The sequence below is a fragment of the Sinocyclocheilus anshuiensis genome, unplaced genomic scaffold (assembly GCF_001515605.1).
Source record: "Sinocyclocheilus anshuiensis isolate Anshui unplaced genomic scaffold, SAMN03320099.WGS_v1.1 scaffold635, whole genome shotgun sequence".
Lineage (NCBI taxonomy): Eukaryota > Metazoa > Chordata > Actinopteri > Cypriniformes > Cyprinidae > Sinocyclocheilus > Sinocyclocheilus anshuiensis.
The window spans coordinates 865,218-878,861 of NW_015551039.1; the positions used below are offsets into that span (position 1 = coordinate 865,218).

General features: G+C 37.6%; 3 protein-coding genes across 4 annotated transcripts in view; all 3 read right to left on the reverse strand.

The window, feature by feature from the left end:
* The window catches only part of LOC107661399 (atlastin-3-like), an 18,883-nt gene extending 14,633 nt beyond the window's left edge, over positions 1–4,250 (reverse strand). Inside the window, exons 1-5 of the mRNA XM_016450964.1 lie at positions 4,148–4,250; positions 2,859–3,086; positions 2,524–2,658; positions 1,353–1,457; positions 700–750 (exon numbers count right to left, since the gene is read on the reverse strand). Of these exons, the coding sequence (XP_016306450.1) occupies positions 700–750; positions 1,353–1,457; positions 2,524–2,658; positions 2,859–3,062 (495 nt within the window). The 5' untranslated portion in view covers positions 3,063–3,086; positions 4,148–4,250. The remainder of the gene's footprint in view (positions 1–699; positions 751–1,352; positions 1,458–2,523; positions 2,659–2,858; positions 3,087–4,147) is intronic.
* A 1,855-nt stretch (positions 4,251–6,105) lies between these two features.
* LOC107661400 (forkhead box protein N2-like) lies at positions 6,106–10,319 on the reverse strand. Its single transcript, XM_016450965.1, has 5 exons — positions 10,210–10,319; positions 9,134–9,734; positions 8,925–9,046; positions 8,723–8,778; positions 6,106–6,567 (listed from the first exon to the last, which is right to left on the reverse strand). Exons 2-5 carry the CDS (start codon positions 9,686–9,688, stop codon positions 6,275–6,277), a joined length of 1,026 nt encoding a protein of 341 aa, XP_016306451.1. The 5' UTR covers positions 9,689–9,734; positions 10,210–10,319; the 3' UTR covers positions 6,106–6,274.
* A 105-nt stretch (positions 10,320–10,424) lies between these two features.
* Positions 10,425–13,644, reverse strand: part of LOC107661401 (protein YIF1A) — a 4,930-nt gene continuing 1,710 nt past the window's right edge. For both annotated transcript variants that reach the window (XM_016450966.1, XM_016450967.1), the window contains exons 4-9: positions 13,383–13,487; positions 12,628–12,706; positions 11,983–12,040; positions 11,553–11,708; positions 11,335–11,428; positions 10,425–11,235 (exon numbers count right to left, since the gene is read on the reverse strand). In XM_016450966.1, the coding sequence (XP_016306452.1) occupies positions 11,077–11,235; positions 11,335–11,428; positions 11,553–11,708; positions 11,983–12,040; positions 12,628–12,706; positions 13,383–13,487 (651 nt within the window). In that variant the 3' untranslated portion in view covers positions 10,425–11,076. The remainder of the gene's footprint in view (positions 11,236–11,334; positions 11,429–11,552; positions 11,709–11,982; positions 12,041–12,627; positions 12,707–13,382; positions 13,488–13,644) is intronic.

Here is a 13,644-nt window from a genome sequence, read left to right on the forward strand (position 1 = left end):
CTATAAGTTTGATTGCATCATATAATAATTGCTGTTAATAGTGTTCATCGTCTGTTTTATTACGTCTTAAATTGATGGAATTGAACTGCTGGTTCGTCTGGTCAGAGGAGAACTGGCCCCCCCGACTGAGCCTGGTTTCTCCCAAGGTTTTTTCTCCATTCTGTCACCGATGGAGTTTTGGTTCCTTGCCGCTGTCGCCTCTGGCTTGCTTAGTTGGGGACACTTCATTTCCAGCGATATTGTTGACTTGATTGCAAATGATTGCAAAGATACTATTTAAACTGAACTGAGCTGGATGATGACATCACTGAATTCAATGATGAACTGTCTTTAACTGAAAAATTAGTGTTTACTATTGTCATTTTGCATTATTGACACACTATTTTCTTAATTAATGCTGTTCAGTTGCTTTGACATAATCTGTATTGTTAAAAGTGCTATATAAATAAAGGTGACTTGACTTGACTTGATAATATTTCACAACATTACTGACCCAAACATTTGAACATTAGGATACATTTACATCAGAATATTTTAAACATAATAACTGCATTATATAAATATTTTTTTAATCAAATTACATTTAACCCAATAATTTACCTGTGATCAGTTTTCCAGATCAAAATTGCAGGACAATCTCAAGATAAGTCAGTTCAGCTTGAGACTGCTGTATTCTTGGCTAGTTGTGATTTGACTAACCTGAAGTTGCTGTAGATCATCTTCCTGAATATTCTGTGACAGGTTATAAATCTACAAAAAAAAATATAGGAATGATGATACATTTCCAGTGTTCTTTCAACTCATTTGTGGCAAAATTGTGGAGATGCATTATAGAAACCTGGATGGAACTGGTCATGGTGCTGAGGGCAAAGATAGTGGCGCAATCTTTCACTGTGGACTGAGAATCAAACGCTCCTTGTGTGTCCATTAAAAGCACTGCAACCTACAGAGAAAAACAAAACACTATTTTTAGTACAATGGTTCTCCAATCTCAAGAGAGAAAGTGACAGAAGTGATTCAAGAATTTTGAAAAAGTGATCTGATGCTTTCTTTAAACACATTTCACCAGAATCACAGATGACAAAATCTTGATGGGAAGTGACAGAATTTCGACCACAAACTTACTATGAATCTGAAATCAGGGCTTGTGCAAGTGCAGACTGCTTACTGGACAAGAACCGCCAGATAAGATATCAGACAGTAAAGTTCATAATGCAGCTGTCATTAGATCATCTTCCTGAATATTCTGTGACAGGTTATAAATCTACAAAAAAAAATATAGGAATGATGATACATTTCCAGTGTTCTTTCAACTCATTTGTGGCAAAATTGTGGAGATGCATTATAGAAACCTGGATGGAACTGGTCATGGTGCTGAGGGCAAAGATAGTGGCGCAATCTTTCACTGTGGACTGAGAATCAAACGCTCCTTGTGTGTCCATTAAAAGCACTGCAACCTACAGAGAAAAACAAAACACTATTTTTAGTACAATGGTTCTCCAATCTCAAGAGAGAAAGTGACAGAAGTGATTCAAGAATTTTGAAAAAGTGATCTGATGCTTTCTTTAAACACATTTCACCAGAATCACAGATGACAAAATCTTGATGGGAAGTGACAGAATTTCGACCACAAACTTACTATGAATCTGAAATCAGGGCTTGTGCAAGTGCAGACTGCTTACTGGACAAGAACCGCCAGATAAGATATCAGACAGTAAAGTTCATAATGCAGCTGTCATAATACATTTCTGGGGAACTGAAACTGGCTAATACTAATCATTTAGTTCTTCATTCAAACTCAGTTTTTTTTCACACCATATATCTCAAACATGCTCCCCGTGTGACAGGAATTTCACTTAATGATTCTCATCACCTCAGAGGAAGCAACAAATAATTGATCCTAACTATGTTTGGTAACATTTATTAACATTACATATATTACAACTAAATCTGAAAGTTTCTAATGAGTGTATTTAACAACACATTGTCATATACAGAACCAGCCTCTCTCACAAGCCTTAAATATAACATGTCACTAGAACATTTATTTATTGAGTTGGATATGACCAAAAGAAATGACTTGCAGTTCAATCTAGATGTTAATTCAGTAATTGCTCCAGCTGATGCATACCAGGTCAGTAGTTCACTTTGTAAAGATACAAATGTTTGAGTTTTCAGGCCCCAAAAACGCCGTTGTTGTGTAAATGGTTTGGCAAAACGCATAAAAAGTTTTCAATTTTTAGTTGGTGTAATGTGAAAGTTTTTGGTGAATCATGTTATGTTTGTGAAAACTTTCACATGCAGATTTCACACACAAATTTGTGTGTCCGCATAATTAGTAAATGTTACCCATTATTTCAATGCATTATTTCTCTCTCAATACTCACAACTCTGACTACGGTGTACCCTCTGCATTATTGAAAGAATGCAGATGTTCAAAAACCATAAAAAAAATGGAAGTAAAACCATTAACCAGTTCTGAATAAGACCACAGTGAGCTGCCTGCTGATGGGTGCTTGTTACCTCACTTCCATCCTTCTTTCGCACAATAAAAACTTCACTCCATAGCTGGATGCCGGTGGTCTCTGGCTCTGAGCCTCCTCTCCAGGAGAAACCTGTCAGGGGCTCATTCTCCTGCCCAAGCCAGTCCTGACCAGGCTGGAGAGGACAAAATAATAAGAGGTGAATGTATAGTAGGAATAAATATGCCTGGTTTCCTGATCAAGAGCAGCATACCACCAGGAAGCCAGTTATATTAGAAAGTGTCATCTTAAAACTGGGCAAATTTTGCCTTCATAATTAAATCATGTGATGCATTACATGATCTGAATATTAAATTCATTGTTTTTCCTTCTGACCTTCCTATACATGTATCGGAGCATAAAATCCAAAAGGAAACTTTTCCCTTTTCGGAAGGCACCGGCGACAGACACGACCACCACATCCTTGTCTCGAACCTCAGGTGCCAACAGTATTCGACTGAGCGCTTTTGTATCCAGGTTAAAGGAGTGATCCTCCTTGTTGACTGTCACGATCTGAACTGGCCCAGGATCGCCCCTCATCCTCTGTCCTATAGCACACGCTTACTGTGGGCAACAATAAAAATGTTTCAGCTTACTGGTTGCAATAAAATAAGGTCACACATTCAAATTCGAGTGCATGCCACAATTAGTTTTGACCTTTACGGTTAGCTGTTAATATCTGCTTGGAAATATCAAAGACAGCGTGTTAAATCACATTTCTGGGAGGCATTATTGAGACAGTACTGGCCCTGTTGGCGAGCAACGCAGGGTTTGTTGGGAAATTGCGATGTGGCAAGCCAGTTAAAAGGTTCAAGCATGCTCTTCTCCACTGACAGATTCCCTGGCTTGAATGTGACTGGTTGTTTCAATCATTTGGACTGCTTTCACTCGTGGGCAAATGAGTACAATTAACACGGCTGTGGAAACGTTTTAAGAAACAAAACCAAAGAGATCTGCATATATGGTGGAAGAGTTTGTACACAAATGTGTACAAGTGAAACAACACACTCTGAGGAATAAAATACACAGGTGGAACCAATCAAAAAGGATGTGGAGCAGACAAACCTGCTGAAAAATGTCAGGAATCCCTGGCTGTTTCTCAAAATAATATGTAATAATTACAGACACTTGCAGTACTGCATGCTTTTGCATGTAGTAATTAGAAACGTGGGAGTTGCCACTAAGAAACTTCTGTCAAATATCATAAATGAGCATATGAACTTGCTCATGTCAACTATTAAAAGCATTCAGACTGTGTTCGGGTCTAATTAAATTATAGTAAATATTCATGAGTAAATCTGAAACATTAGTGCAGGCACCTCCTCTCCTTGTTCAACAGACTGGCTGAGTTCCAGATCCTTTATGTAATATTTTCCATATATGAAGCAGAAGTTGTTTGTTTGATGAGATCTTAACAGATGCATGTATATGATTACAATCTAAAATAAAACTTGCTGATATTAAACTAGCTAGTTACTATCGCCTCGCCCCAGCATTAAGGAGTTTCAATCAAACCGACAACATATTTGAGAAACGGACTTAACATCCAAAGTAAGCCATCTTAAAAGTGTCTTGAGTTGGTTAACACATTACCGACTTTAAAAGCAACCAATCATTTCCAGTACCTTTTCCTTCGTTGTTCACTTCAAACCTTCCACTGGCTCCGTTTGAGATTATGAACGTTTCAGTTTTAATAAACACAACTTTGTCCGTCAAAGAACGTTCCACCGCGCGTGTTTCTGGGAAATGTAGTTTTGTGGGTAACGAATTCGAATATACTCGAACTGTCAGTAGGCCACAAAAACTACAACATCCAAGAGAACCCAGGGCAGACTCGCATGACAAGCGGGTTTTGCTGTTATGGTCCAATCAGAGGACGTAAATATTATTGAGCTTAGTGATTTATAAGCGTGAAATAATATTTTAATCCTCAGTTTTAATATGAATTAAATATCACCTCTCTGATTACATTATGCGCACATTTACACGTTTTTACTTGATATGCTAATGTACTTAAAAACGTTAGCTCATGCCAACATGGAAATGATACAAGCAATACTAACCCTCTTTTTTCAAAAATAAATAAATAAAAACATTTGTTTGGGTTTTGCCAGACATCTAGGGAGTGTCTCCTAGGTTTTCCATAATGAGTCACACTGGTATGGCAGCCTTCAATTTTAGTGTAGCCAGGACCAAGAACCACCCATGAACACATCTTATTTACTACATTACACAACAGCTTCTGGTGTGTGCAGAGCTTAAGCTAAATGTGTTTGTTATAGCACATGCTCAAATGAAACATTTCTACAGGGACATTTCTGTTTGATCAGCTGATTCTACATACTAAAGCTATAAGAAAAATATTTATACTTTTATAATTATTTGCTTCCTTTTATATGTACGTTTTTGGCAGTAAATTGTCAAATTAATACGAATTATCCAGTAGGTAAGGGTGAGTGCAATACTAATACATTTAAAAAGATCACATACATAGAAGGTGTACTAAAAATCTGACCTGCCTCTCAGGTTGACCCACCCACACTACATCCTTTTAATGATACGGTTCAGATTGGGTGGGGTTGTGGGTAGTCTACCTATGGTGACAGCATATCCTGATAGGCTGACAAGGTGTTATTCACTTTTACGGCACATCTATTACATTAGTAGTGCACCTAGACAGTTTTTATGCCTTATGTTGTAACTTTGCTTATGACAGGTTAAACTACTGGTAGGTCATTTTGAGTAGGTAGGTCAGATATTCAGAACACTGGCCTTTTTCTCTCAATTACCCACATTAATGGAGGAGGCCACTCTAGAGCAACCATTACCTAAAGGTTAAAACGTGTCATTTTCATAAATGAAGCCATAAGACATTAATAACTTCACAGATTCATTCCCCAATGTCTTCTAGTTGCAATCTGCGATCTACTAAGTGCTCGCTAATTATTACTAAGTGCTCACAGGTTAAATCAGCAATGATTTCATCATAACATTTTAGTACTTTATTACTACATGAGTTACACATGAAGAGGATGGGGTCAGAGTGTTATTTAGCGTCAACCTGTTAAACATACTAAACTAAAAAAAATAAAATAAACACGTCAATAAAGCAAAATATGACATGCATCTTATTACACAGAAAACTATTAGCTACAGAATGCTGTAGCATGACAATAATCAACAAGATATAAATAAGGGTTAGATATTAATCTTTCCATCTACCCAATCTAACAGCTGGCAGTTTATATCAATAATACTTGAACATGTTCATAATTTTGAACAATTTCATACTGTAAAAAAAAGAAGAAAAAAAACGTATATTCTTAAAAAAAATCACATCAGAAATTTATCCCTCTAATTTGAATGTTGAACACAACAAATCTTTAGAATAATCTTAATGGAAGGGACTTAAAAAGGCATGGAAGTCAGTGCATTAAATATTACCTTTCAACCATGACAATAAACAATAAATATTTTGTTCTTTATGAAAGCATTTTGCAGATGCTTTATTACCCATTATACACTAAAACCAAGGATACCCTCACAGGATCCTCACAGTGCTGTTGTCAGTCCCTACAAATGTCTTTTCAAATCACTAGATTATTTGGAATTGCTTATGTTGCACCTTTTATGACAGTAAGTAAAGTTCAGGCAGTTATAAAGTGCCAATAGTACATCAAGCCTAGAGTTCTCACAGTGGCCCCATCTCCCCATTAACCCTCCTTGCTTGTACACAGCACACAGGTAAGCTCTCAGTGGTTGCCTCCCGCGAGGTCAAGCAGTGACCCTGCAGCCTCCTGAGCCTCTGCATCAAGCTGCAGTATCTCAACCGTCTCCAGGTCCAACTCAGTGTCTTCTGGAAGAACCAGGTACTGATACTGCTGATACTGATAATAGTGTAACTCAATGTAACCACTGTCTGCCAATGGATCTTTATCTGAATCCTCGCCGGCAACCTCTGTCAGTTCCACAGACTCCATGGGGACCAGCTCCTCGTGATCTGGTGACAAAGAGCCCGGCGGGTTTGAAGACAGAAAATCTAGATCTGAGGAACAGTGAAAAGGAACAGTTAATGTGATGGAATGTACCATACATAACTTAAGTGTAAGAACGGGTCTGAATTTTGCCAGTCACTCTCTGTGACACTCTTCTGAATAAAACACAAAAAACACTAACAATTCCCAGTCACTGTATTATTACTAATTAATTAGTACTGTACGGTGAAAGATCTTTGCAAATCAAGAGAGAAAACCATCTGTTATGTGAGACTTCTTTACTTAAGTGACCCTGTAGTAAAACAGCCTGACATAGAGAGGAAGGCCATTATTGTCAACGTGGCTATAGGTTGCTAGGGTAATGTCCGGCCGTTACTAAGACAACAGCTCCCAAACATACAGTGTCTGGAAAAAGTAGATAAATGCTAGCAAACAAAAAAGTGCATGCAAGAGAAGCACCATATCACACACTATCATTTAAAAGTTTGGGGTCTTTAAGAATTAATACTGTCATTCAGCAAGGACACAAATTGATTAAAGGTGACGTTAAAGACATTTATAATGATATGATAAATGATATGACATAATGAGATGATAAACTTTCTCCTCATCAAAGAATCTTAAAAAAAAATGTATCACGGCAGAACAACTATTTTCAACATTGATAATGTTTCTTGAGCAGCAAATCTGCATATTAGATTGATTTCTGAAGGATCATGTGACACTGAAGACTGGAGTAATGATGCTGAAAATTCAGCTTTGCATCACAGGAATAAATTACATTTAAAAAAATATTAAAATAGAAAACGGTTCTTTTAAGTTGTAATAATATTTCACAACATTACTGTTTTTTCTGTACATTTAATCAAATAAACGCAGCTTAGGTGAGCATAAAATACTTTTGAATAGTAGTATATATACTTCTACACTGTCTTTTAAAAACTGTTTAACATGTCTGTTTCATGTTGCTAGATTTAGTATTTATTTATAACTGTGCTGTTTTTATGGTATTCTAGGTGTTTTGGTCTGTTGTGTTGTATGTGTAATTGATTGTTTGTTGGTATGACGAGATGAGACCAAAGATACATTTTTAATCAAGGCTGAACTCTAAATTAAATTTTACTTTTTGTTAAAGGGGTCATATGATGCGATTTCAAGTTTTCCTTTCTCTTTGGAGTGTTACAAGCTGTTCGTGAATAGATAAGATCCCTGAAGTTGCAAAGACTAAAGTCTCAAAACCAAAGAGATATTCTTTATCAAAGTTAAGACTCTGCCACACCCCCCTAAAACGGCTCGTTCTAACACGCCCCCACATATCTAGGTCACTATGTGGGAATATTTGCATAATGCGCCCAAATGTGCATGCAAAGAAAGAAGGCGTGGCTTCAGTAACCGCAGTTAGTGTTGAAGCAGCATGTCAGGGAGACGCTGTGTTTCTAGGCAAAAGCAAAATCACTTTATTTGGCCTTCTGAAAGTAGATGCATTTAGGAATCTTTAAGATTACTTACAACAGAACAGCAATGCATTTTAATGGATGACCGTTTCATGAACCTAGGAGAGGAAGTAATTCTGACTTTGCTATGACAATCTGGCGCTTCTGAATCAGCGACTGTAAGTATGTTTTGTTACTAGTTTAAGTATTTGCTATTGACTGTTCAAATGCGGAGTTTTGCGCATCGTGTGTGTGTGTGTGTGTGTGTGTGTGAGAGAGAGAGACAGCGTCACATCACAGTAGAGTCAGCTGTCTTAACCGCGGCTTGTGTACTGCATCATTACTGTGTCTGTTCCCCTTTCGTGCTTGAACTGATGGTAAAACTAATGACATTATATACTGTCTTTACATTTATTTTGAAAGATGAAGCTCGCGATTATGGTAAGGGGCGTTACATTTCCGACGCGTGCTTGCGGTGTTCGGCCAATCACAATGCACTGGGTCAGCTGGCCAATCAGAGCAGACTGCGCTTGTCGGAAGGAGGGACTTTGTAGAAAACGAAGCGTTTGAGAGAGGCGGGGCATAGAGGACCTACAATAATGTACAGTATTTGAAAAATAATGTGTTTTTTGAACATTAAAGCATGTCAACATATTCTGTTACACCAAATACACAAAATAATGATCTTTAAAAAAAAACTTTAAAGCATCCTCATTCCAGTATGTTAAATTTAACTAGAGTTAGAGTAAAGTTGTATTCAGTTGTGGCTTACCTGAAATTTCCATGGTATCACCCAAGGTGTTCAGCCCATTATCAGCCACCTCCAACCTGTTCAGAATGGAGGTCAGATATGCATGTATCAGTATCACAAAGAAAGAGTCATTTGTTCCTCTGACGTTGTGCATGATACATCAGATAATTCAATATTAAGCCTTATGGAGGTGGTGTGTCATAAGAAAGCAAATCAAACTCACAAAACACGCTTGTTCAGCAAGCTGCTGTTGGTACGATGACAATAATGTGTTTTTCTAAGAACTTCCAGAAGAGCTGGCCGATATTCTGGACAAACACGCCATAATGAGCCCTTTCCAACGGACTGCAAAACAAAGCAGGAATATTTCATTAAACAACTAATCAATATAGACTAAGAGATCAGAAAGTTCTGACTGGAAGTCTGACGCACTTGACTCTTGTCTCGATGTATTCGTTGGAAGCTCTTGCTCAAGGACAAGTTGTGTCGGACCGAGTTCCTCCATCCACCGGGAGCCTCTCTATAATAGGGGAAGTTGTCGACAATCCACTGATAAATACCTTTCACAGGAAGCCTCTTCTCAGGCGAATCTTCTATTGCCATGAAGATGAGGCTGCTAAAAGAGTACGGGGGTTTGGTAGGGGAGGAAGGCAGCTGTTGGACAGGAATCGGGTCTAATGTCTGGGGCAGTGCTGTGATTTTAGGCAGTGGCTGCAGGGGCAACAGGTTCCCTCTTTGATGCAGCCAGCTGAGGCAGGTCAGGTCATCCTGGTCAGATACTGTGGAGGGACTGAGGCAGTGTGACCCTCCAGATGCCCGAGGGGCTGAGTATAGATAGGAGGCTGGGCTGGTTAGGGAGGAAGGGAGGGACGCGAGCTGAACAGCGGCAGGCTGTGGAAGAGAGGGGGATCGAGACAGAGCTTCTGAATCACTTTGAGGGGAATGTAGAGGAGAATGGGGTGGCAGTGCTTGTGTGTGTTTCTCCATCTGTCTCCCAGCTGCAAGATACAGGTCCACACATTCACCTGTTGAACTGCAGAAACACACAGACAGAGTAATATTAATGCATTGTGCATATGTACACACATTCAAACATGTCCTATAAAATGCTTTTTTTAAGCAAGCACACAGAGAAGCCGTTTTCACAAATAAACGAACAGTTAAGTTATTAAACCCAGGAAGGAGGCCATAAAAGTCAGTGCCCTGCCATAGAAGCATCATTTCTTTTTTCAATACTGACTGCACAACCGAGTAAATGATTGAGCGAGGTAGTCAACCGAGAAATAACACACCATTCAAGTGGCGCTAAACAAACTTAAAGAGAATTTAAAAAAAAAATCGATTATTCTATCACATGACAGACACAGAAAGCCAAGCCACATGGTCTATACACCTTAGAAAATGGCGCAAGAATATTAAGTTACGTTTAGAATAATTGCCCAAGCATTCATGCTTGCGTGAAGCCTTTATGTCAAGACAAAAGAGCAAAAGAAGAGCGAAAAACTTACCTAAATAAGTATAGGGATGAATTTATAGCATCCAATGTCCGATTCTGTTCTCTTTATAAGTTTTAAGTTTCTGTTAAAATATCTGTAAAAGAAGCGGTGTCTCGCACTGTCCCGTCCTGTCTGCGTTCTGTCCTTTCCCACGTTTCCTTGGAAACCAGAAGGACGCTTTGCAGCCGGCGCGCCTCCTGCGACCCCTCCTTAAAGAGACACTCGGCGAGGGCTGGATGAAATTTTATTTTGGGGAAAAGCATCTTATGTTTATCTTTTGTACACGCTTGCAGGGTTTTGCCCCAGTGTTTACAGCAGCTAAACTCAAACGTCACATCACACGTATTGTTTGTAGGCTATATAATCGTATAACATATCAGATATTTTAATTGACAAGATGAAAACAATTCTACACACCTTAAAAGTCTAATTTATGGGATTTATTTTGCTATAAAGAAGAAAACAGCTGTTCATGCACAGAAGAAAGAAGGACACTTGAGTTGATCATGTGTTCACCAATTGCACATCACACAAGAATCACAACACAGGGCAGATAAATCAGCATGCCTCTTAAAATTAAGTCTGGATTTTGTGACACTAAAGCAGCATGGCGAAGACACAAGAGCAGTCAAACTGTTATTTTCCCATTTTCAACAACAGAAAAACACAATCCTGTAAAAATATTAAATTATATTTTCAACAACTGATCTGCAGATGACATTGCTGACGGAGCCAATGTTGAAGATCAGACCACATAAATCCTTTGTGGATAAAAACACAATCAAGGTAAGCCACTTTTCTGTAACAATGCTAAAAAATGAAACCATCCCAGTCCAGCATTGTCATTTGAAAGTTCCTTCATAGTTTAAATACTGTAGGTCATCTGACCAAATGAGCAGTGAGCCAGTAAATGATGATTGGCTGAAACGCAGCTGATGCCAGGGTTATGTACAAGCGAAATTGGGGCTTGGCACTCGCTCCTGCACCCATGGAGTCTGCTGAGAATGAAGACAGGATCTTCATTTTTAGAGAACGAACCTGAAAAAAAAAACAAAGTAAGAAATTAATTGGAGAAATGTGTTGAAAAACGTAAATGTGTAAGCACCATATGTACATACATTCCTAAACAAAACTCACAATAAAAAACATGAGGGCACAAGAAGACCAAGCAAGAGCAACGAAGTAACCATCACTGCCAAAGAGCAGTCCACACAACACTGTGAAAATCATCCTAAAAAAACAAAGAAAAAATAAAAAAGGCATCTTTAATGCAATATAAAAACACATGATCCACTTACAAATGTGGCTCTTACACAGGCGTGTAAAATACATTATAACATCCAATCGAAACATACCCCACATATTTGTATCCACTGTAAGCAACAAGGTCAAACATTGAGAGGTCTGTGTGAACTGTGAGCAAGTAAAGACTGAGCAACATGACAAGAACTTCAATGATGATCCAAACCAGAGCCGTGCTTGCACACAAACCCAGAACCTCTGGACTGAACCTGAACATGTAGAGAAAACGTTAAAAATTATTAATCATATACAAGTCTCACGTACAACACTGTCAAAAAAATTACTTGAATGTGGCAGTGCCGAAGGTACTGTTATGAATCCCATTTAGTAGGGTCACATCAGGGTTATTGAACAAATTTAGGCTAGTGAACTAATAGATTATTTTATTAAATGTATTTTTATATGAATCCTTTAGGATGTCCAAGCACGTCCATAAAGTGGAAACGTCAATGTGTTTCTCCCATAAAAACCACAATTGCTCACCGTTTCTGGATTCCTAAAGCCATTCCAGCCAGTAAAATGTAGGTGATAAAAGCCATTGCTAGATGAAAACAAAAGAAAAGTTTGATGATGAAAACAAGATTCAAGTGCAGACAATGCAACATCTCTATAAATTCACAGATACATGGTTTCTGATATTACTACATGGCAAATGCATTGCAAGCATGGTACTGTTGCTCATACTTAATGTGCATTCTTGCATTAAATCCTGATACTCAAGGGAGCAATAGAGTTCCCTTCAAATGTCTGTACCATTAGGATGAGTTATTTTTCAGGTAGCTAGCTATAAACATGTTTATAAAATCTAACTTGCTCAGCAAGATTCTCTTCAACAGAAGCTTTGTCATTAGCCGAAATGTGACCTGGCTAACCTGAAAGAGAAAACTGGCTGTAGGAGAAGAGAGTTTATGGAAAAGTCCACTACGGTGGCACTTGCAACAACAAAATGGCACAAATATGCACAAAAGTTGAGCTTGAGTTTGCATTCACATATTGCTTGCTTAATGTTTATTTTGGGGCATAACGAAGCTCTCTAAAATTATTTGCAAGATTTTTAATAATTAATGTTGTAAGTACAGATCAACGATTTGTCAGGTTGCTCGGAATAAATAATAAAAAATGAATTACTGGGTATGTAGAGATCTGGAGCATTGACATCATGGCGTGGTATGAGAGGAGTGTCTCTGTGGTAACGTACTTCCCAGTCCTGATGATATCATAGTATACATAAAGAAAAAAAAAGTTTATATTGAACCTGCTCAAAGAAGTGCAAGATAAACCTTTTAAATTTTGCTATAAATTAGGCTTTCTGAATGCATCTGGGTGATGCAAGACAAGTTTGACAATTTAATCTATAATAAAGTGACAAGATATTAAAACTGTTTAAATTAACTTTTTACGCTATATTTAATTAACTTTATATCTAAGAATATTTAGAGTTAAAAATGTCCAGTAAAAAAGCAATTCTAATTCAAATGAGAAAATAATGTTAATAAACATTAATTAAACACATATCAAGGAAAGAATTTTATTTCACTATTTACAGGGTGTCTCCAGAATTTATAAAAATCAATTTAAGCCTTTTTATGACCCTTTTTAAGACCTGCACAAATAAAATTAACACCGTATGAGTGGAGTTGGGCAGTGTCTATGGTAACATAATAAACCGTAAAATGACATGATTTACAGTTCAGATACAGGTTTTCACAAAAACAATCTCATAAAATTATAAACATCACATCTCAGCCTTTAAAACATTTGTAAGAAAAGGGGTGAGTCAAATGTATAAATTATTATATTAAAATATATAAAAATAAGTCTTACTGTTTTAATTATTTCGATTTTTAGAAGGCACCTCTTTGATTCAGGAATTAATATTTTACCTGATGCGTGTATGGGAACATGAGAAGCAACAGTTTCTTCAATACATATTTGGTATCGACTGCAAAGAAATATTTCAGCTTGTTCACCGACATGAATCGGTTGATCTGCCAAAGAGATTACAAGGTGAGAGAAAAATAAAACCAATAACACAATATATATTCAGGGCTTGCAAAATTTCAAAATTCCTGGTAGCGCTTTGGGCAGGCACTCTTCAGATTTTGGTAGCCCGAAATTAATTTAACCAGCCCAAATATAAAAGAC